The following is a 24,516-nucleotide window of genomic DNA, read 5'->3' on the forward strand; positions in this document are numbered from 1 at the left end:
TGTGTTATTAGATGATTATTAGGATTATTAGATGATTATTAGGATTATTAGAGAATTATTAGAGGATTATTAGAGGATTATTCGGATGCTGAGAGTCCTACAAGGATCCCACCAACATCCAGGTGATCCCATGGGGAAGGGGATCCAATCAGGAGGGATCACTAGATCGTTATTAGAGGGTGATTAGGATGGTGAGATGGTTGGATCTTGGATTATTGTTCGATTATTAGAGGATTATTAAAATTATTAGAGGGTTATTCAGATTATTAGATGGTTATTAGGATGATTAGAATCCTACAAGGATCCCACCAACATCCAGGTGATCCCACGGGGAAGGGGATCCAGTCAGGAGGGATTATTAGAGGGTGATTAGGATGATTAGATGAAATGCAGACGGGATATCCCCGGGACTGGATCCTTTTGGACCAGATCCCACTGGACCAGAATCGCATGGACTGGATCCTTTTGGACCAGATCCCACTGGACCAGAATCCCCTGGACTGGATCCTTCCAGACCGGATCCCTGGGACCAGATCCCCTGGACCAGTTCCTTCGGGATCAGATCCCCGGGACCACAGTCCCCTGGACCACAATCCCCTGGACCAAATCCTTCAGGACTAGATCCCTCTGGACCAGAATCTCTGGTACTGGATCCTTTGGGACCAGATCCCTCTGGACCAGAATCCCCGGTACTGGATCCCCGGGACCAGATGCCCCGGAACTGGATCCCTCAGGACTGGATCTCCCTGCTCTCTCCTCCCTTGTGTGACCCACACGAATCGGTCCCGAGAACCAGCCGCCGTGGGGAGATCTGCCGGCCAATCCACCGGAGATCCACTGGGGCGGCCCAATCCCGACTCCCCTAAGGGAATTCCTCCGGGATCCCTCTCCCGCTGGATCCTTCCCCACTGGATCCCTCTCCTGCCATATCCCTCTCCTGCCAGATCCCTTCCCCACCGGATCCCTCTGCTGCTGGATCCCTCCCCCGCCAGATCCCTTCCCCCACCGGATCCCTCTCCTGCCAGATCCCTCTCCCGTTGGATCCCTCTCCTGCCACATCCCTTCCCCACCGGATTCCTCTCCCACCAGATTCCTGCCAGATCCCTCTCCTGCCAGATCCCTCCCCCGCCGGATCCCTCTCCCCGCCGGATCCCTCCCCGCTCCCGGCCAACCGGAAAGCGGCCTCCGTTTTTCTCTCCCCCCCCCAACACACCGGATTGACAGGCGCCGGATCCCGAGCACCGGATCCTGATCTCTCTCTCTTCTTTTCTTCTTTCCCTCTCTCTTTCCAGCTTTCCAAACTCCTGGTAAGTCTCTCCGTTATTTGTGGGTCTGAAGTCACTTCTTCTTTTCTTCTTCTTTCTTCTTCTTTTCTTCTTTTTATCATTTATTCTTTTCTTCTTCTTATTTTATTATCATTTATTCTTTTATTCTTATTTTTATTTATTCTTTTATTCTGATTCTGATTCTTTTGATTCCTCTTTATTCTGATTCTGATTTATTCTTTTATTCTTATTCTTATTTCTTCTTCTTTTCTTCTTTTTAGAATTGATTCTTTTATTCTTATTCTTATTTTATTCTTATTTATTCTTTTATTCTTTTTTTATTCTTATTATTTTTATTCTGATTTATTCTGATTCTGATTCTATTCTTTATTCTTTCATTCTTCTTCTTATTTCTTATTCTTTTATTCTTCTTATTTTATTCTGATTCATTATTTTCTTCTTCTTTTTATTTATTCTTTTATTCTTATTATTTTTATTCTGATTTATTCTGATTCTCATTCTGATTTATTCTTTATTCTTTTCTTCTTATTTCTTATTATTTTATTCTTCTTATTTTATTCTGATTCATTCTTTTCTTCTTCTTTTTATTTATTATTTTCTTCTTATTATTTTTATTCTGATTTATTCTGATTCTCATTCTGATTTATTCTTTATTCTTTTCTTCTTAGTTCTTCTTTTCTTCTTCTTCTTTTTATCATTTATTCTTTTCTTCTCCTTTTGATTTTATTATCATTTATTCTTTTCTTCTTATTTTTATTTATTCTTTTCTTATTCTTATTTCTTCTGATTCTGATTTATTCTTTATTCTTTTATTCTTATTTCTTATTTCTTATTCTTCTTATTTTTATTTATTCCTTTCTTCTTATTATTTTTCTTCTTATTTATTCTGATTCTGATTTATTTCTTCTTTTATTCTTATTTTTTATTCTTCTTTTTATCATTTATTCTTTTATTCTTCTTATTTTATTCTGATTTATTCGTTTATTCTTCTTATTTTATTCTTTTATTCTTATTCTTTTTATTCTTAATCTGATTTTGATTCTGATTTATTCTTTATTCTTTTATTCTTCTTCTTTTTATCATTTATCATTCCTTTATTCTTATTTTTATTTATTCTTTTATTCTGATTCTTATTATTTTTATTCTTATTTATTCTGATTTTGATTTATTCTTTATTCTTTTATTCTTTTATTCTTATTCTTATTTATTCTTCTTTTATTCTTCTTTTTATCATTTATTATTTTCTTCTTCTGATTTTATTCTTATTTTTATTTATTCTTTTATTCTTATTTTTATTTATTCTTTTATTCTTATTCTTTTTATTCTTATTTATTCTGATTCTGATTCTCTTATTATTCTTTTATTCTTATTCTTATTTCTTATTCTTTTATTCTTTTTATCATTTCTTCTTTTATTCTTCTTATTTTTTTCTTATTTATTATTTTATTCTTCTTCTTTTTATTCTTATTTATTCTGATTTATTCTTTATTCTTTTATTCTTATTCTTATTTCTTCTTTTCTTCTACTTTTTATAATTTATTCTTTTATTCTTTTTTATTCTTATTTATTCTTTTATTCTTATATTATTATTATTTCTGATTCTTTTATTCTTATTTATCATTATTTTATTCTTCTTATTTCCAATTCTTTTATTCTTATTATTTATTCTTTCATTCTTACTCCTATTTCTGATTCTTTTATTCTTATTTATTTATCCTTTTATTTTTATTATTTCCGATTCTTTTATTCTTATTTATCATTTCTTATTTTATTCTTATTATTTATTCTTTCATTCTTGCTCCTATTTCTGATTCTTTTATTCTTATTTATTTATCCTTTTATTTTTATTATTTTATTCTTATTTATTTATCCTTTTATTTTTATTATTACCAATTATTTTATTCTAATTTATCATTTAGTCTTTTATTCTTATTGATCATTTCTTATTTTATTCTGATTATTTCCAATTCTTTTATTCTTATTTCTTATTTTGTTTTTATTCTTATTACCAATTATTTTATTTTTATTTCTTATTTCCTATTTTATTCTGATTATTTCCAATTCTTTTATTCTTATTTTTTTATTCTTTTATTCTTATAATTCCTTATTATTTTATTCTTCTTTATTGTTTTATTCTTCTTTATCACTTATTTTATTCTCATTTATTCTTTATTCTTTTATTCTTTATCACTTATTATTTTATTCTCATTTATTCTTTCTTCTTTTATTCTTTATCACTAATTATTTTATTCTCATTTATTTTTTATCCTTTTATTCTTCTTTATCACTTATTATTTTATTCTTCTCCTTCTTATTTCCGATTCTTTTATTCTTATTTATTCATATTTATCATTTATTATTTTACTATTATTTTTATTATTTCCGATTCTTTTATTCTTATTTATTCATATTTATCATTTATTATTTTACTATTATTTTTATTATTTCCGATTCTTTTATTCTTATTTATTATTCTTTATCATTTATTATTTTACTATTATTTTTATTATTTCCGATTCTTTTCTTCTTCTTCTTCTTCTTTTATCATTTCCCTCATTTGCTCGCTCGTCCGTCTCTCTCGTTTTTCGTTTCTCCCACGCTCATTGAGTGACATCATCGCCGTCCATGTTTCGTTTTTAATTGTTTCATTTTTAATTAATATTTATAAATACGTTAACCTATTTGTCTATTTATTGACCTATTCCTTCATTAAGTCATTTACTTTTAAACTTACAGGTGTGTTTATTAACTTTTTATTTCTTTATTAACCTGTTTTTATTAATTAACCTACTTATTTATTAACCTGTTTTCATTAATTAATCTATTAACCTACCTATTTGTTAACCTGTTTATTAACCTATGTTGGTTTATTAACCTTTTATTTCTTGATCAACCTGTTTTTATTAATTAATCTATTAACCTACTTATTTGGTTAACCTGTGTATTATTTATCAACTTATTTATTTACTTTTTATTTATTGACCCATATAATATATATATATATATATTATATATGATATTAATCTATTACCCTACTTATTTATCGACCTGTTTTTATTAATTAATCTATTAACCTACTTACTGGTTAACCTGTGTATTATTTATCAACGTATTTATTTACTTTTTATTTATTGTGCCCTGCATTATATTACATATATACATATTATATTATATTATTATATGATATTATCTATTAACCTACTTATTTATTAACCTGTTTTTATTAATTAATCTATCAACCTACTTATTTATCAACCAGTTTTTATTAATTCATCTATTAACCTACTTATTTGGTTAACCTGTGTATTATTTATCAACCTATTTATTTTCTTTTTATTTATTGACTCATTTATTATATCATTTATTTATTATATTATTTATTATATTAACCTACTTATTTATCAACTTGTTTTTATTAATTAATCTTTTAACCTACTTATTGGTTAACCTGTGTATTATTTATCAACTTATTTATTAACTTTTTAATTTATTATAATAATAAATTAAAGTAGGTTAAATACTTTAAAGTATTTAAATAATAAATTTAAGTAGGTTAAAATAAATAGGTTAGATTATTTATCAACTTATTTATTAACTTTTTAATTTATTATAATAATAAATTAAAGTAGGTTAAATACTTTAAAGTATTTAAATAATAAATTAAAGTAGGTTAAAATAAATAGGTTAGATTAATTCATTAATTAATCTAACCTATTTATTTCGTTAACCTGTGTATTATTTATCAACTTATTTATTTACTTTTTATTTATTGACCCATTTATTATATTATATATAAATAAAATATTATATTAATCTATTAACCTACTTACTTATCAACCTGTTTTTATTAATTAATCTATTAATCTACTTATTGGTTAACCTGTGTATTATTTATCAACTTATTTATTTACTTTTTATTTATTGGCCCATATATTATATTATATTATATTATATTAATCTTTTACTTTTAAACTTATTTATTTATTAACCTGTTTCTTTATCAACCTGTTTTTATTAATCTATTAACCTGCTTTTATTAATTCATCTATTAACCTACTTATTTATCAGCCTGTTTTTATTTATTGACCCATTTATTTTATATATATATATATATATATATATGCTTTCGTAGATTTTCACGGGTACAGGAATGCAGGTTTTGGTGTCCTCGGGTGTCTTCCCGTGTAAAAGTTGGGGTGTCTAGGCGACGTTTCGACGAGGTCTCACTCGTCATCTTCAGGCTGGTGCTTTCGGCTTCTTGTTACTGGAACAGAGCAGGATCTCAGTGTTTGAGTTCCTATAAATACTGTTGAGGAGGTGTGGTGTATAGCCTCCAATGTTCTGGGCAGAGAGGAGGTTCCCAGGCTAGTGTGCCTTTTCTTCTTTTGTTCCTTAATTACTTGAGGGATATCTTGGGTGATTTCTTGAGTGATTTCCTGAATCCCACTTAGGTGGGTCATTAGGTGTGGATTAGTTGCTAAAGCCTTCGTGTCTTGAACTCTTGAACTTTGTGAAGAGTTTTTCTGAGAAGATGGCTGTACTGCACTTGGTTGTGCTCTGGCTTGGCTTCGTGTATAGGGGCGAGCTGTGGTTTTGTGGCCTGTGCCAGCCAGATCTGTGTAGGGATTGCAGGGGGGTGCAGCATCCGGAGGTGCCACCCTGGTTTGGCTACTGGATGGTGTCTGTAATTTATCTGTGGAGAGGGTCTGGGTTTGGGTCTGGTGTGGTTGATTGGTGATGGCGTTCTGTGTGCCTCTGGATCTGGTGTCAGATTTTGTGGGGAGGGCTAATTTCCAGATGTCTGGCAAGCGGGATGTGTCGTCACGCTTGTTCATGTTGTGAGGGTGTTTCTCTATCTCGATGGCTTCCATGATTATTCTCTTGTGGTGATGTTCCATGTTAAAGAGCAATTTGGAATCTGCAAAATTAATTTCGTGTCCTGTTTCTTTCATGTGTTGGAAAAGAGAGGAAGTTTTTTCTTCTTTTTTGACGGCATTCTTGTGTTCTGCGATCCGTGCATTTATTCGTCTGTTTGTTTGTCCAATGTACGTGGCTGGGCAGACTTTGCAGGGTATTTCATAGACCCCTTGGTTTTCCAACTGAATTTTATCCTTGGGGTTTCTGAGGATATTGGCTATTTTTTGGTTGGTGCAAAAGGCTGTTTTGATATTGTGTTTATGGAGGATTTTGCTAATTTTATCTGTAGTGCCCTTGATATAAGGAAGGAGGGCTATGCCATTGTTTTCTTCTGTGTCTTGGTTTTTGGGGGGTGTTTCTTTTTGGATTAGCTTCGTAACCCTGTTTTGCTGGTATCCATTGGCAATTAACACATTTGAGAGATTCTGTAACTCAGTTGTCAAGTGGTCTTCGTCAGCCAGGCGTTTGGTTCTGGAGATGAGAGTCTTGGCTACGGAGTTTATTTGTGCAGGGTGGTGGTGTGATTGTGCATGTAAGTAGCGGTTGGTGTGTGTTTTTTTCCGGTAGATAGTGTGTCCTAGGGAGCCATCAGGTTTTTTGTAGATTAGGACGTCAAGGAAGGGAAGTTGGTTGTTGGCTTCTATTTCCATAGTGAATTGTATTTTGGGGTGTAGGCTGTTGAGATGTGTGAGGAAGCTATCCAGTTTTTCCTTCCCGTGTGGCCAAATTACAAAGGTGTCGTCAACATATCTGAGCCAAAGTTTGGGTTTGTGTTCTGACTTGTCTAAAGCATTGGTTTCAAAGTGTTCCATGTACAGGTTAGCGATGACCGGTGAGAGGGGTGATCCCATAGGTGCTCCTTCTATCTGTTTGTATCTTTGTCCATTGTGGATGAAGTACGTGTTGGTTAGGCAGTGGTTGGTCAGGTCCAAGATGTATTCGGGGGGATTGTATTTGTTTTGAATGGCTGTCAAGGCTTCATTAATGGGCACTTGTGTGAAGAGAGATACAACATCGAAGCTCACAAGTAGGTCATTGGGTTGTAGGTTTTGCTTCTTTATTGTTTCTATGAACTGGAAGGAGTTTGGGACGTGTGAAGAGATGGATTCTGCATAGGGCTGAAGTTGCTTGGCGAGAAATTTAGCGAGATTTTGTAGAGGTGAGCCTATGGAGCTGACTATTGGTCTGAGTGGTGTTCCTTCTTTGTGTATCTTGGGGAGGCCGTAGAGTTTGGGGCATCTGGATGATTTTTCTCTGGGGATGATTCTTAGCTGGATTTCTTCACTGATAGGAGAGGCTTTTATTTTGGATTTGGTGGTTTTTTCCAGATAGGTGGTGGGATCTGTTTTTATAGGTTGGTAGGTAGGGTCTTGGAGTAGATTTGATAGTTTTGCTTGGTAGTCCGATGTGTTCATCACAGCTACCGAAAGGATCCTGAAACGAACTGAACTATCTCTAATCAGAAACGAACTACACAAGAAAAGATACCTACTAAACCAAACCAACAAAGATCTACTCACTCTTCACCTCAAACTCTGTAACAAAATCCACCCTGCACTCTGGGACAAATGCAAACAACTAGCCGTCTGGAGAGCTGAAACGGAGACCTCACACAAGACAGACACACACACCAACAAACTCCACAAACTAGAGAAACGCCAGAAGCCCAGCCACCCTCCACAACAACCCATGAAACAAACAGTACATAACATATCAGACAGGATCCTCACCTCAACTGAAACCAAAGTACTCTCCAAAGGTTTCAACTTTGCAGTCGCCCCGAGACGCATCCCCACGGAAAACATCATATGCGGAGTCGAAGCTAGCCTAACCAAAATCAATCCAGATGAAGCCAATAAAATCAGACTTGAAGTCACCAACATCCTCTGCTCCAGCAAACCACCCAGAAGCAATTTACACAAAGAAGAACAGAAAGCACTCACCAACCTGAGGAAAGACAACAACATAATCATTCTCCCAGCAGACAAAGGTAATGCCACTGTTGTGATGAACACATCGGACTACCAAGCAAAACTATCAAATCTACTCCAAGACCCTACCTACCAACCTATAAAAACAGATCCCACCACCTATCTGGAAAAAACCACCAAATCCAAAATAAAAGCCTCTCCTATCAGTGAAGAAATCCAGCTAAGAATCATCCCCAGAGAAAAATCATCCAGATGCCCCAAACTCTACGGCCTCCCCAAGATACACAAAGAAGGAACACCACTCAGACCAATAGTCAGCTCCATAGGCTCACCTCTACAAAATCTCGCTAAATTTCTCGCCAAGCAACTTCAGCCCTATGCAGAATCCATCTCTTCACACGTTCCAAACTCCTTCCATTTCATAGAAACAATAAAGAAGCAAAACCTACAACCCAATGACCTACTTGTGAGCTTCGATGTTGTATCTCTCTTCACACAAGTGCCCATTAATGAAGCCTTGACAGCCATTCAAAACAAATACAATCCCCCCGAATACATCTTGGACCTGACCAACCACTGCCTAACCAACACGTACTTCATCCACAATGGACAAAGATACAAACAGATAGAAGGAGCACCTATGGGATCACCCCTCTCACCGGTCATCGCTAACCTGTACATGGAACACTTTGAAACCAATGCTTTAGACAAGTCAGAACACAAACCCAAACTTTGGCTCAGATATGTTGACGACACCTTTGTAATTTGGCCACACGGGAAGGAAAAACTGGATAGCTTCCTCACACATCTCAACAGCCTACACCCCAAAATACAATTCACTATGGAAATAGAAGCCAACAACCAACTTCCCTTCCTTGACGTCCTAATCTACAAAAAACCTGATGGCTCCCTAGGACACACTATCTACCGGAAAAAAACACACACCAACCGCTACTTACATGCACAATCACACCACCACCCTGCACAAATAAACTCCGTAGCCAAGACTCTCATCTCCAGAACCAAACGCCTGGCTGACGAAGACCACTTGACAACTGAGTTACAGAATCTCTCAAATGTGTTAATTGCCAATGGATACCAGCAAAACAGGGTTACGAAGCTAATCCAAAAAGAAACACCCCCCAAAAACCAAGACACAGAAGAAAACAATGGCATAGCCCTCCTTCCTTATATCAAGGGCACTACAGATAAAATTAGCAAAATCCTCCATAAACACAATATCAAAACAGCCTTTTGCACCAACCAAAAAATAGCCAATATCCTCAGAAACCCCAAGGATAAAATTCAGTTGGAAAACCAAGGGGTCTATGAAATACCCTGCAAAGTCTGCCCAGCCACGTACATTGGACAAACAAACAGACGAATAAATGCACGGATCGCAGAACACAAGAATGCCGTCAAAAAAGAAGAAAAAACTTCCTCTCTTTTCCAACACATGAAAGAAACAGGACACGAAATTAATTTTGCAGATTCCAAATTGCTCTTTAACATGGAACATCACCACAAGAGAATAATCATGGAAGCCATCGAGATAGAGAAACACCCTCACAACATGAACAAGCGTGACGACACATCCCGCTTGCCAGACATCTGGAAATTAGCCCTCCCCACAAAATCTGACACCAGATCCAGAGGCACACAGAACGCCATCACCAATCAACCACACCAGACCCAAACCCAGACCCTCTCCACAGATAAATTACAGACACCATCCAGTAGCCAAACCAGGGTGGCACCTCCGGATGCTGCACCCCCCTGCAATCCCTACACAGATCTGGCTGGCACAGGCCACAAAACCACAGCTCGCCCCTATACACGAAGCCAAGCCAGAGCACAACCAAGTGCTGTACAGCCATCTTCTCAGAAAAACTCTTCACAAAGTTCAAGAGTTCAAGACACGAAGGCTTTAGCAACTAATCCACACCTAATGACCCACCTAAGTGGGATTCAGGAAATCACTCAAGAAATCACTCAAGATATCCCTCAAGTAATTAAGGAACAAAAGAAGAAAAGGCACACTAGCCTGGGAACCTCCTCTCTGCCCAGAACATTGGAGGCTATACACCACACCTCCTCAACAGTATTTATAGGAACTCAAACACTGAGATCCTGCTCTGTTCCAGTAACAAGAAGCCGAAAGCACCAGCCTGAAGATGACGAGTGAGACCTCGTCGAAACGTCGCCTAGACACCCCAACTTTTACACGGGAAGACACCCGAGGACACCAAAACCTGCATTCCTGTACCCGTGAAAATCTACGAAAGCATATATATATATAGTATAAAGATGACAGTAATTTAACCAGACACAACAATACAGTAAGAGTAAATTTACTGAGGTTTTAGAACAAAGAAAGGAAGTCAATATGTGTAAATGTATGTAATGATATGGTTTTTTTTTTTTCTTTCTTGTAAATGTGTGCTTTTTCGTTTTTGTTTGGTTCTGTTTTGTTCCCCTTTTTTCTGGTTTTTTTTTTGTATGTTCCGTTTTGTTTGTTTGTATAGTATTTTTTTGGATTCAAAGTTCGTAATTTTTGTCATGATTTTGCAATGAAAAATAAAGTATTTAGAGCTCAAAAAAAAAAGAAAAGAAAAAAGAAACCTCTCATTACTTCCTTTCCAGCATCCCAGACTGTACTCATTTTTGTTCCTTGGTTCATGTTGTTAATAAAATAATCCTTCAAATACTTTTGTGCATTTTCTACTATTTCCTGGTCATCAAAAAGATTTTCATTTATTCTCCACCGGAAAGATTTTTCCTCAAATCCTTTTAATATACATTTAATCGCATTATGGTCCGAAAGTACCTTAGGTTGGATTTCAATCTTTGATATTCTTGGTGTTAATTCATTAGATAACCATATCTGATCAGTTCTGGACATTGATTGATTTGCCTCTGAATGGAAGGTGAATTGTTTTTCTAATGGGTGCCTTAGTCTCCAAATGTCAATTAAATTGCAGTTCTCTACCATTGAGAAAAATGTTTTTGGTAACTTCCCTTCCTTTGTTTTTCCTGTTACTCTTAATCTGTCCATTTCCATTGACACTACTGCATTCATATCTCCCATTATTATTATCTTTTGATCCAAATAGTCAAATAATTTATCTTCCAATTCTTTGAAAAAGTCCATTTTGTTTTCATTGGGTGCATATACTCCGACTATTATTAATTTTTCACCTTGCCATTTGACTTGTACTGCCACTATTCTACCTTCTTCATCTTAAAAATATGTTGAGCCTCTAATTTATTTTTAGTATATAATACCACCCCTCTCTTTTTGCTTTTGTCAGATGAAATGAATTCATTTCCTAATTTTTTGTTTATTAAATTTTTTCTGTGTCTTCTGTGCTGTACTTTTGTACTGTTTTATTGTTGCTAGCCACCCTGAGCCTGGCTTCGGCTGGGGAGGGTGGGATATAAATAAATTTTTTTTTTTTTTTTATTATTATTATTATTATTACATGTGTCTCCTGTAAACAAATAATGTCCAAATTCTTTTTTAAAAAATATTGTTGAATTTTATTTCTTTTTTTCCATCGTTCATCCCATTGACATTCCAAGTCCATAATTTCAATGCCATGATGATTCCAAATTAATTTTGATAATAAATTTTGATTCTATTTCTCCTCTTCCTCTTCTTCCTCTTCTTTCTCTTCTTTCTCTTCTTCAGATTCTTGTGATCCTCCACCTTCCGCCCCTGCTCCCATTGCCTCTGCTTCTTCTTCTTCTCTTTCTAACTCTCTATATCTTCTCAGGAATTTATCCATTTCATCTGGTCTTGTAAACCTGTGTCTTTTTCCTTTAGAAGCAAATGATAGCCCCTCTGGAAATTCCCACCTGAATTCAATTTTGTTTTTCCTCAGTATTTGCACCAGCTGTTGGTAATGGTAGCGTTTCTTCAATAAGCGAAGTGGGACGTCTTTAAAAATAATTATATAATTTCCATCAATATTTAATCTTTTTTTCTCTATTCTTTTGCAAGATTAGATTTCTTATTTCTCTATCTTTGAAAATAACTAAGCAATCTCCAGGAAATTTCTTTGCTTTGGTTGTCCTGACTTTAATTCTAAACGTGTTTTGTATTGTCTTTGCAACATCTTCTTCCTGCATCTCTAACCATCGGGCAATCTCTTTAATGAGTTTCTCCTTTATTTCTTCTCCTTGAACCTCTGGTACCAATCTAAATCTCGAATTATTTTCTCTTTGTCTCAGTTCATGCATAGCAATAGCGTCCCACATTTCTTCTTGAGCTCTATTCACCTCTGACACCTCTGCTTTAATTTTTTCTTCCTCCTTCTTAATTTCCCTAAGATCTAATTTAGTCTTCTTCATCCCTTCTTCCAAATTTTGTGTCCTTTTTGTCATTTCCTTCATCTGTCCTTTTTTCTCATTAACTGATTCATCGTTTTTTTTTACAGTCACATCTATTTTTTTATCCATTTGTTCCAATTTTGTTCCAATATTTTTCTCACTTTTCCTTATTTCCGCTTTCAAATCTGATTTAAGTTCTGTAAACTTCTTTATTAAGTCTCCTTTAATTTCAGATTCTTGCCTAGAACCCTTTCTTTCTGCAGGTGTCCCTCCTTCCCCTTTCTTCTGTGTGTGAGACATTCTAATAAGCTGTTCCAAAATAACTCCAATAAAGATATCCACCAGGGGGAGCCAAATTAAAACAATAGTTCCCGGCCACAAGATCAAAAATTGAGTTCAATAAAAGTCCCAAAAATTTCCAAAAATTATTTCACTTCCTTCATGCCACTTGAATGGCCACATCCAATATTTATGATTGTATTCCAAAAAGCCACTGATGTAAAATAAATGTAAAACTTTCCAAAGCCAAGTCCTTTAAAAAACTTCAACCAAATCCCTCAGAGAAAGTAGAAGAAAGACAAAAATATAATCCGTATACACCAAATAAGAAGAGCAGAGTTCAATTGAGAGAGGGAAAAAATTAAGTCCACAATCCACAGTCTTATAAAGGGGAGAAAGTTAAATCCACAGTCCACAGTCTTATAAAGGGGAGAGACCGCGCTTCATCTATTCCGGAAATCAAAATGGCGATTCCCAACAAAAGAGTGGGGTTGCAGTATCCAGTAAATCCAATCCGCTTAAAAAGCACTTTGACTATGTCCCTTAAATACTTAGACTCCAACATAAAAGAAAGGAAAGAAAAATAACAAATTATATCTTCTTCTCTCTGGTAATACAAGGTGGAGAGGGTGAATACAGTTCCAAGAGTTTTAATCAGTCTTACTTGTTGCGTAGTTCCTTTTAAAATCAAAAGTAAATACCCATCCAAAGATCCTTTCCCGACGTTTAATCCATCCACACAAACAAAAAACATTTATCTCATCTCTCCCCTCCATCCGTTTTACTCCTTACTTGGAGCCTGTTCAAAGTTAGAAATAAAAATCCACGAGAGAGAGAAATCCTATCGCCAAAACAACTCCCGTTTGTCTTTACTCACTGTTCCGTTCCGTTCTGAGAATAGTCCCTGTGTAGTCTTGGGAATCCGAACAAGGCTGACCTCCTATTTTCACCTTATCTGTCTCGAATTAGGTCCAAATTAATAATATTTTAGTCCGTTTAAAAGTTTCCAATTCAATTTCTTTTTTTTGGAGAGCCGATCGCTCCGGTGCACAAGCTTGGGGCTTCGCTTCTGGAGGCTAGCAATGGCGTCCTGCTGCCAGCCTTTCTACCCCTTCGCTCTTCTCTCCTCTAAAAAAGAGGATACCTGGCGACCGGGGGAACCGCTCGTCGGCAGCGCTGGGATCCTGGCCCCTGAATCTCCTTTCAGGGGATTGTTGGGGGGCTACGGCACCCTTGTAGCACCCCCATTTGCCTCCTAGAAGCTGGTCTCCCTCTCCGGAGGGTAAACCCGCTTGCTTCCACCTCGCGATCCGACCGGAAGTCCCATCGTCAGGTATTTGAAGGGATGAGGTTTGAAGCCAAAGCCTCTGGACAATAATTGAGAACTGGTGAGTGGTGATCTGCATTTGGAAAGCCCATCTTGCCCAGGAGGTGCCCCCACCCAGCCCTGCAATGGTGCAGGGATTTCAGGGCCCAGACCAGAGACCTTGGGGAGAGGGGAGCAGAGCAGGTCAGGCCCCCAGGGTATCTTTGCAATAATTTGCAGCCAGTACCTGCCAGGCTGATTTGCATGCCAGCAGCATGAATAGTCATGTGTACAGTGTTACCTCGGTTTAAGAACAGTCCTGTTTACGAACAATTCGGTTTACAAACTCCGCAAAACTGGAAATAGTGTCCCGGTTTGAGAACTTTACCTTTGTCTAAGAACGGAATTCAAACGGTGGAAGGGCACCGGCAGCGGGAGGCCTCATTAAGGAAAGTGCGCCTCAATTTAAGAACGGTTGCGGTTTAAGAACGGACTTCCGGAACGGATTACCGTAAGTTTGTAAACCGAGGTACCACTGTATATATATATATTAATTCGGTGAGAGGATTTAGTCGGCATGATGCCCGAGTCCCTTCAGCAAAGTGAAAATCTAACAGATTTCCATCATTGAACTAGCCAGGCAAGGCTCTTGTTAACGGTCATAGTTGTCACCTAAGGACCACTTTGATGGTGCCCTCTGGGCAAATAGATGGGCCTTGCCCCCCCCTCCCCGAAACTGGTACTTAGAAGGACAAAAGCTGGGGCAGTTGTGTGAGAGCTGAACTGGAAGCAGGCTGCAGGCAGAAGCTAGAGAGACAGAGCCAAGCTTGACTTCTGCTAGATTCCAAGGCTGTGTCAGGGGGCTGTCAGGAAGGCTGGTTCCTCCACAGGTCAGAAGGAAGACACAAGACTCAATGTGAAGTCAGCTTTTTATTCAGAAAAGGGAAAACACAGCAGAGTTCACCTAGACTCAACGGCCCTAGTTGAAGACGTTGCTGGGACTGGCATCTGGCCCCCCTAGCCCCCTGCCTCTGGACTCCTCCCAAGCAGATGTAAACTATGGTGAGATGGAGGGAACCCCCTCTGGGCTTCTCTGGCCTGCTGCTCAGCAACGTGCAAGACTCTTCATGATCTGAGTGACAGCGGAGGCTGGCTAGATGAAGAGGGACTGTCCCACTGCTGTGAAACTGATGCAGCGTCTGGCTCTCCACTGTCCCTCATTCCAAGGAAACCAAAACTGGGTAAGCACCAGGGACCCCTGAAATATCTCACTGCTCAAGGATTGGGGTGACATGCTGTCATCTATCTATCTATCTATCTATCTATCTATCTATCTATCTATTGTTATGAGTTTGTAGGTGACAGACCTCTTTAATCCCTGGATCCAGCATGTGTTAAAATACAAACCTCACTGATAGGGACGTGGGTGGTGCTGTGGTGTAAACCATTGAGCCTCTGGGCTTGCTGATTGGAAGGTCGGCAGTTCAAATCCCCATGACGGGGTGAGCTCCTGTTGCTCGGTCCCTGCTCCTGCCAACCTAGCAGTTCAAAAGCACGTCAAAGTGCAAGTAGATAAATAGGTACCGCTCCAGCAGGAAGGTAAACGGCGTTTCTGTGCGCTGCTCTGGGTCGCCAGAAGCGGCTTAGTCATGCTAACCACATGACCCGAAAGCTGTCTGCGGACAAATGCCGGCTCCCTCGGCCAGTAAAGCGAGATGAGTGCCGCAACCCCAGAGTTGTCCGTGACTGGACTTAACAGTCAGGGCTACCTTTACCTTTACCTTTTTACCTTTTTACCTTTTTACCTTTTTACCTTTTTACCTTTTTACCTTTTTACCTTTTTACCTTTTTACCTTTTTACCTTTTTACCTTTACCTTTACCTCCCTGATGGGCCATTAAGAGATCAAAGGAAAGAGGCTTCTGTGCAATATGGCAGATCATAGAGTTGGAAGGAACCCCAAGAGTCACCTAGTCTAACCTGCAATGCAGGAATTATAACTAAACTTGCAAATAGTGAGAAGGACAAAAGCCAGAATTTGGGAGGAGTTATTTGTACTAGAAGCTGGAGGCAGAAGCAGCAGGCTGGGAAGGCAGAGAGAGAGAGAGAGAGAGAGAGAGAGAGAGAGAGAGCCATAGCTGATTTCTGCTGGGGCCCAGAAGCAAGACCTATTTGGGGTGTTGATGCTGTGAACCTAAGCACCCCATAAAAAATGCACCCAGAGCCACAGCCCCACAGCCCCCCCCCCCATACTACACCTCTGACCAGATAGGCAAACCAGATCCAATTCAGGTTGCTGGAAGAACAGGCCGGAAACAAAAATACATGTTTTCGTTTTTTAATATAGTGTTATTAATTTCCAATATATAACAATTACAAAAAAGAGAAAAAATACAAAAACAAAATCCCAACTCTTTCCTCCTCCAGGACGGATCAATCTAGTTAAGTTTGCAGAAGTCAAATCTGTGGTTTTCAAGATTATCAGTGAAGTATTTTATAAAAGGATGCCATAATTCAGCAAAATGTATGCAATATCTTTGTTAATTTTTCTGATACAGCAACAGACCATACATTCTGCTTCCAACGAGAGATACACACCTTTTCCAATCTTTCAATTCTGTGTCACTAGTTGGCATGTCACTACTAAAAGAAAAGTAATTAGTTCTTTATAACATAGGTCAGATTGCCCTTCTTTAAAAATAGTTAACAATCATAAACTTGGGGTCCATTCCACATGTTGATCTGTAATATAGTTTATTTCTGCAAATTTCCTCTGCTAGAAGGGCCATGTTGCAGGTCAATTTTGCGGCTTCCTAAGAAATTCAGACTTAACAGTTTCTCACCTTAATGGAAGTCTGTAGACAACACCTGCTTAGAACTGTGGATGCATGACTTGTTGATAAATGACCAAACTTTATACCAAGCTACAAAAATTGCACCACTTCCTGGAATCATAGACTTACAGAGGTAGAAGCGATCCTGAAGGTCAACCCTCTGCAATGTAGGAATCACAGCTAAGGAATCCTTTGCAGATGGCCACCCAACCACTGCTTAGAAACCTCCAAGGACAGAGAGTCCAGCACCTTCTGAGAGAGTCTGTTCCACTCTCGAACAGCTCTTGCCATCAGATAGTTCTTCCATTTAGAATCTCCTTTCACAGAATCAGAGAATCAGAGTTGGAAGAGACCAGGAAGGTCATCTAGGGTGGTACATAATAATGAATCACCAGAAGCTCGGCTCTGCCCTCACCGGTCCTGGAAGAATCCTTTTTAAAAGTCCCATATGCTCAGAGACTTTGCAACTGTTCATTGGGGGAGATAGGAAGCCCAGAGCACCTGTTCTTTAGATGTCCCTTTTATGAAGAGGCACGTAGTGAGACCATTGATCCCCTGCTGGTGAGGCTCGCTGACCTCCCGGAAAAGCAAAAATTTGACCTTCTCCTGTTAGGCAAAGATCATAAGACGACCTGGATGATCGCCAGATTCTGTGTACAGATCTGTAGGCGCAGACCATCCCCCAACCCAAACTAGTTCCCCAAACTCGGTTCCATGGGTGACTCTGGGTAAATCTCTTTGTGGTAGTTTATCTTAAAGTTTTAAGTGTCTATACGCTTCTTGCATTTATAAATGTTAAATTTATTGTTGTACATTGTTTTAAATGTTTGCTTTCCTTCTGGGATTGTACCCCCAAGCTGGTCTCCGGCCGTAAAAAATTATCTATAGGCTATCTATAATAATGAATTGGAAGAGACCAAGGCATCATCCAGACTGACTCCCCCCCCCCAAAAAAAAGAACACCTCACAACCTCATTAAGGGCCTGAGTTGCAGAAGTTTAATTTATTATAGGAATATGTCTATCATGTCTTCTCTCAGTCTCCTCTTTTCCAGGCTAAACAGATGCAGCTCCTTCAACCGTTCCTCATAACGCTTGGTTTCCAGATCCTTGATCATTGAGAGCCAGTGTGGTGTAGTGGTTAAGAGTCTCGTAATCTGGGGAACCAAGTTCGCGTCTCCATTCCTCCACATGCAGCTGCTGGGTGACCTTGGGCCAGTCACACTTCTTTGAAGTCTCTCAGCCCCACTCACCTCACAGAGTGTTTGTTGTGGGGGAGGAAGGGAAAGGAGAATGGTAGCCGCTTTGAGACTCCTTAAAGGGAGTGAAAGGCGGGATATCAAATCCAAACTCTTCTTCTTCATCTTGGTCTCCCTCCTCTGCACACCTTTCAGCTTGCCAACATCCTTCTTAAATTGTGGTGCCCAGAACTGGACACAGGACTCCAGGTGTGGTCTCGCCAATGCAGAATAGACTATTACTTCCCTTGACCTGGACACTAGACTTCTGTGGATGCAGCCTAGAATAGCATTAGGGGTTTCATGCTACTGCATCTCACTGTTGACTCATGTTAAAAGTGTGGTCTACTAAGACCCCTAGATCCTTTTCACATGTCCTACTGGCAAGCCTGGTGTCCCCCATGCTATATTTTTGCAGCTGGTTATTCCTGCCTAAGCATAGAATCTGACGTTTGTCCCTATTGAAAGTCACTTTGCTAATTTGGGCCCAGTTCTCTGATCCTTTAAGGCAGGCATAGGCAAACTCGGCCCTCCAGCTGTTTTGGGACTACCACTCCCATCATCCCTAGCTAACAGGACCAGTTGTCAGGGATGATGGGAATTGTAGTCTCAAAACATCTGGAGGGCCGAGTTTGCCTATGCCTGCCTTAAGGTCATATTGAATCCCAATTCTGTTTTCGACTACCCTTCCCAATTTGGTGCCACCTGCAAATTTCACGAGCATCCCATCAATTCCTCCATCCAAGTCATTTATAAAGACGTTGAACAACAACGGACCCAGGAGAGAATGCTACATCAGCCCACTTGTCACTTTTTTTCTAGGATGATGAGGAACCATTTATAAGCCCTCTTTGGGCTCATTCAGTCAGCCATCTACAAATCCACCTCACAGTTACCCCAATAATCAAAGGGGTAGCAATTTTTAAATAATGGCAAAGAGTAATTTCAAGGTATATCTGGCAGGGTAAGAAGCCGAGAATAAAGTTTAAGTTATTGACAGATGCAAAAGAAAGAGGAGGCTGCGCCCTGCCAGACTTGGATTTCTTGTCGGGAGCTCCGTTCGAACGAGCCTTTGAAACCGCCTCTGACAAACAATTAATGACCTCGAGCCTTTGATAAGGCTCCAAGCACATTCTTCAATCAGCAGAGTTCCCGGCAGGGAAGGATGAGATCGTATGAGCTACATTTTTAAGGAGTTTTATTTCTAAACTACGCAAACATGCTTTGTTGTCCTGGTAAACCTGGATTGGACATTTGACAGGAATTCTCATGTCTTTGCACAACTGTAACAACCATTCACAATCCACAAGTGAATAAGACAGTGCATTCAGTTCAGCTTCACAAGTACTTAAGCTAACTGTTGTTTGCTTCTTGCACGACCAATCAAATAGACCCTGATTGTACATGTAGCAAACTCCAGACGTGCTTTTCCTGTCTGTAGTGTCACTTCCAAAACTCGCATCAGCAAATATCTCAAGACCACCAGACTTCTGATTGTTAAATCTCAGTCTGTAATGTATAGTGCCTTTCAAATAGAGCGCTATGCGTTTCAGAGCTTTCCAATCCTTAACCGTAGGATTGTTGACTTGTCTGCTTAGCAAATTACAGCTAACTGCAATGTCAGGTCTTGAACATCTGGCAATGAAGTTCAGTTTGCCTAGCACACTTCTGTACAGTGTAGTGTCAGAAAATGCTTCTTCAGTACCATCTACAGGGTTAGCATCCATCAGGTTTAGTTTGCTTAACACATGAGCAATTTTCTGTGACTGGTGTACTAGAATATTACCATCTTGGTCTCTCTCTATTTCCAGAGATAGGTAGTTGGTTACCTCACCAAGATCTTTCATGTCAAAGTGCTCCTTCAGTTGAGCTAGGGCGCTATTGTACGTTTTGACATCCTTCCAAAAGAAAAGAATATCATCAACACAAAACAAGCAATACAGCTTATTTTGCCCTTCCTCTTTGACAACTACATAAGGATCAGCTTTACCTTGCTGAAAACCTAGAGAAAATAACACTTCAGTGAGTTTAGAGTGCCAGCATCGTGCACTTTGTTTGAGACCATATAGGGACTTCTTCAGAGAACAAACAAATCCCTGTTTTACCTGTATGCCATCAGGTGGAAGCATATAAAGTAATTCACCTAAGGTTCTGTACAAAAATGCTGTATTCACATCGTGATGAGAAATGTGTCTCTTCTGCAGCAAGTTTGAGCATAAGCCTAATGCTCTCATACCTCACGGTGGGTGAGTAGGTCTCGTGATAGTCTTCTCCTGGTACCTGTGAAAAACCTCTGGCTACCAATCTGACTTTGTGTCTGACTATCTTGCCATTTTGATCTGTATTTGCTTTGAATACCCATTTGCTGCTAACCAGCCTCATTCCTGGGACTACTGGAACTAGCTCCCATGTTTTGTTCCTCTCTAAGGAATCAAGCTCAGCCTTCATGGCATTTAACCATGGCTCAGCATCCTTCGAGTCCAAAGCCTGGATCTCTTGGAAACTTGAAGGTTCAAATACCTTCTTGGGGCTATTAACAGCAGTTACAGCTTTTGTTGCTTTAGCAAATTCATCAGCAAATCTCTTTGGAGGTCTGCCTTTTGTGGCTCTTTCAGACCTGTGAATCAGACGTAGGTCTTCAACACTCTCCTCTTCTTTCTTAGGAGAAAAGTGGCCTATAATGAACAGTGGTTCCTCCAATTCTCGATCAGAGGCTTCAGAGGGTTGCATAGAGGCCTTAGCACTCTTGAAATCCTCTGAACCATCTGTTTCAGTTTCAGATTCAGAATCAGAACCTTCACCAGTGGGTGTGGAGTTTTGCTGCTGTTTATCCTCAGATTCTTCACTGTCATCAGGATAACACTGAAAAATTTCCACATTCTTCCCCCACTTGGCATTATACTCAACACTTCTAGTGAGCCTAATTGTCTCAGAGTCAGTCATAATTACTCTGTAATAACCTTTCTGATACCCTAGAAAGATACCATGCAAACCACGTTTGCCTAACTTGGAGCTTTGTGGTGTGTGAACCCACATGACAGAACCAAAAATTCTCATGTGCTTGATGAATGGTTTCTTGCCAAACATCTTTTCATAGGGGGTACAACCAATCGGTGATGATAATCTGCAATTATAAGTGTAAACAAAACAGCTGAGCGATTCTTCCCAATAACTCTCTGGAAGATTGGCATCATGCAGCAAGGTTTTCAAGCCTTGAAGCAACGTTTGGCTTGCCCTTTCACAAAGTCCATTCATCCAAGGAGACCATGGACTTGACAAATCATGTTGAATTTCTTTCCCAGTCAGAAAAGCTTCAAACTGCTGAGAAGTGAATTCTCCCCCTCGATCTGTAAACAAACATTTCACCTGTTTGTCATGCACATTTTTCAACCAAGCACAGAATTCCTTGAACCTAGGAAACGCTTCTGATTTCTGCTTGAGATTGAACACATGAATATACCTGGAAAATAAATCAATGAGGACCATGAAGTACCTGGCTCCACCCAAAGAGGGTGTTAGAGGACCAACGAGATCAGCATGCACTACCTGGTATGGTTCTGTAGCTTGTCTACTAGACACCTTACCTTTTGCAGCCATTTTGACCTTGTTTGCTGCACATGCCTTACACTTCATGTGGTACCTGCAGGGTTCAACTAAGGCAGGCATTTTGGAAACTGCCTCGAAGTTTAAATGACCAAATTTCCTGTGATAATCATGAATACATCCTGCATGCAAAACCTTGTTAGTATCTGCAATACAACAAGTTTCATCCTGCACAACGTCAACAGAATCATCATAATGCAATACAAACAAACGATCAACATAATCAGCATGCAATACAAAGTCATCTTTCTTGGTGATGGTGCACTTCCTCTTCTTGAAGGAAACGTCTATGTCCTGTTCAGTCAGCTGCGAGACACTCAGGCTTTGGCTCTGTTGCCAGGGCCAGGGCCAGGGCCAAAGCCTGAGATCTATTTGATTGGTCATGCAAGAAGCAAACAACAGTTAGCTTAAGTACTTGTGAAGCTGAACTGAATGCACTGTCTTATTCACTTAAGGATTGTGAATGGTTGTTACAATTGTGCAAAGGTCTGAAAATTCCTGTCAAATGTCCAATCCAGGTTTATCAAGACAACAAAGCATGTTTGGCTTTGCTGAATTTTGAAGGTTGTAAGCAAAACACGAAACACTTACAATTGAAGTTGCAACATGCTAGGGAATGTGTTCAGAAGGGACTCGTAACGGTGTCCTATATGCCAGGTAATGAAATTCCTGCTGATGTATTGTCCAAGGTTGTATCAAGGGATCAACACTGTACCTATGTGCAGAAGTTGGGTTTGTATTGATATTGTACGAACATGCTGCCCAGTGATGTTCACAGAAAGGGGGAGGATGTTGGTTTCTATTTCCTCACTGAGCAGCAAATGCTTGTCACAAGACAAATGTTTACATTTCCACAGTCAGAGTTACTGTTGGGTTCCCACAGGAATGGGAGACTAGATATGACGTACACTGGTTTCCTGTTTTTCAGTGTTTCTCTCGGCTTTCTTTGTGTCGAGAGGGAGTTGCTTCTCTGCTCTCACAGAGGCAGGATGCATGTTTGTATTCTCAGCATAGAGTGTAAATAAACTTTAGCAATGTAGCACATTTACCTGCTTATCCTTTTGCTGCTGGACTACTCTGCTTGGGTTCAAGATAAGACGAGCCTGTACCAGTTCCAAATGGGCCGCAGCTGGTCAAACTGACAGAGCCAAGGTCTAAGAAAATGATCTTTGTGGGGTATGAGCTGTCGGTTTGCTGGCCCCTCTCATAGTTCTTGGAGCTTGCTTACCAGTAACCTCCTCTGGCTGATATCCAGACAGACCAGGGAGATTTTGATAGGCGACATTTTCCCAAGCGTGGGTAAAATGCACACCCCTCCTCCTGCTTCCGTAGGGGAAAGAAAAGTAGTCAGAAATCTATTTACATGATGTTTATTTCTGACATTACAGCACTACAGAAAAACATGTCCTTTCAGTTCAGTTCTTCCAGCACTTCTGACAAACTTCCTGTACACAAGCAAACGGAAGGTTTCAAATTACACTCTTCACAGAGACTTTTCCAGCCTGTGAACTTCCTGGGAAATTCTTCTTTCCCACAGATAGGCGCATCATGTGATGTCAACAATCTGGCTGTTTGCAGCTGCGATGTTTCCATATACAGTGGTGCCTCGCAAGACGAAAATAATCCGTTCCGCGAGTCTCTTCGTCTTGCGGTTTTTTTCGTCTTGCGAAGCAAGCCCATTAGCGGATTAGCGCTATTAGCGCTATTAGCGGTTTAGTGGCTATTAGCGGCTATTAAGGGATTAGCGGATTAGCTGCTAAAAGGCTATTAGCGGCTTAGTGGATCAGCTGATAAGCGGCTTAGATCAGCTGTTAAGCGGCTTAGCATCAGCTGTTAAGCGGCTTAGCGAACAGCTGTTAAGCGGCTTAGGGGCTGGGGGAAAAGGGGGGGAGGGAAAAAACCCCGCAGAAGTCGCAAGACATTTTCGTCTTGCGAAGCAAGCCCATAGGAAATTCGTTTTGCGAAGCACCTCCAAAACGGAAAATCCTTTCGTTTAGCGGGTTTTCCGTCTTGCGAGGCATTCGTCTTGCGGGGCACCACTGTACTAACATGAGCCTGGCTCAAAGGCTTGGAGGTTTGCATACCCGAGTGGGAACCAGTCCAGACTGGTAATCAGCAACAGTGCTGATGTGATGGCCTGGGAGTCTGATTCAGAAGCTGAACCTGAGGAGTCCCAGCCTGCACAGGAGTCCCTGCCTCCAGGGCCGGCTGAGCCGGGGCAGGGGCTTGAATCTGAAGGGCCTGCACCTTTTGCCGGATCCTCAGGAGCAGACACCAGATGTATCCACTCTGGCTCCGGAGGTGATTGAGGACCCATTGCCTGCAGGTACGCCTCTCCCAGCCCTGTCAGTGAAGCTGCTCCTGGGTCCAATAACCCTCCAGCCTCTCCTGAGCTGCAGAGGCTCAGGGCAGAGAGGCAGAGGGAACTAAGTTCTCTGAGGAGGAGTGCTCACCTTAAGGCCAGGAGAGGCGGGTCACCTGTGGGCCGGGACCGCCCCTGGCCTCAGAAGAAATAAAGGCCAATCAGCCCAGTCCCAGGTTGCAGGAGCAACGTCGTTGGAAACCTGTTTTCTGCCAGCACCCAGACCTGTTCTTCCAGAGTTCCCGACCACGCCCGGCTTCACGCTTTGGACCCCGCTTCACCCTTGGTGGACATTCTCCAGATCCTTGACCGAGGACCGAACTCTGACCACGCCACATGGTAACCCCCTCCCCCGGGACCAGCACAGCTGAGTTCTGTGAACAGGCTGGATGGTCAAGTCTGCATGCCAATCCAGACGTGCTTTCACAGC

The 24,516-nt window shown here is 39.9% G+C and overlaps 1 protein-coding gene across 1 annotated transcript in view; it reads left to right on the plus strand.

Annotated features, from left to right (window-relative positions):
• LOC310668783 (spectrin alpha chain, non-erythrocytic 1-like) overlaps positions 1-24,516 on the plus strand; it is a gene marked incomplete at its 3' end in the record, with an annotated part of 263,702 nt that overhangs the window by 17,158 nt on the left and 222,028 nt on the right. The window contains exon 8 of the mRNA XM_083422112.1: positions 1,293-1,307. Coding sequence (XP_083278238.1) covers positions 1,293-1,307 — 15 coding nt within the window. The remainder of the gene's footprint in view (positions 1-1,292; positions 1,308-24,516) is intronic.

This window comes from Podarcis tiliguerta, assembly GCF_965153285.1.
Source record: "Podarcis tiliguerta genome assembly, chromosome: W".
Taxonomy (NCBI): Eukaryota; Metazoa; Chordata; class Lepidosauria; order Squamata; family Lacertidae; genus Podarcis; species Podarcis tiliguerta.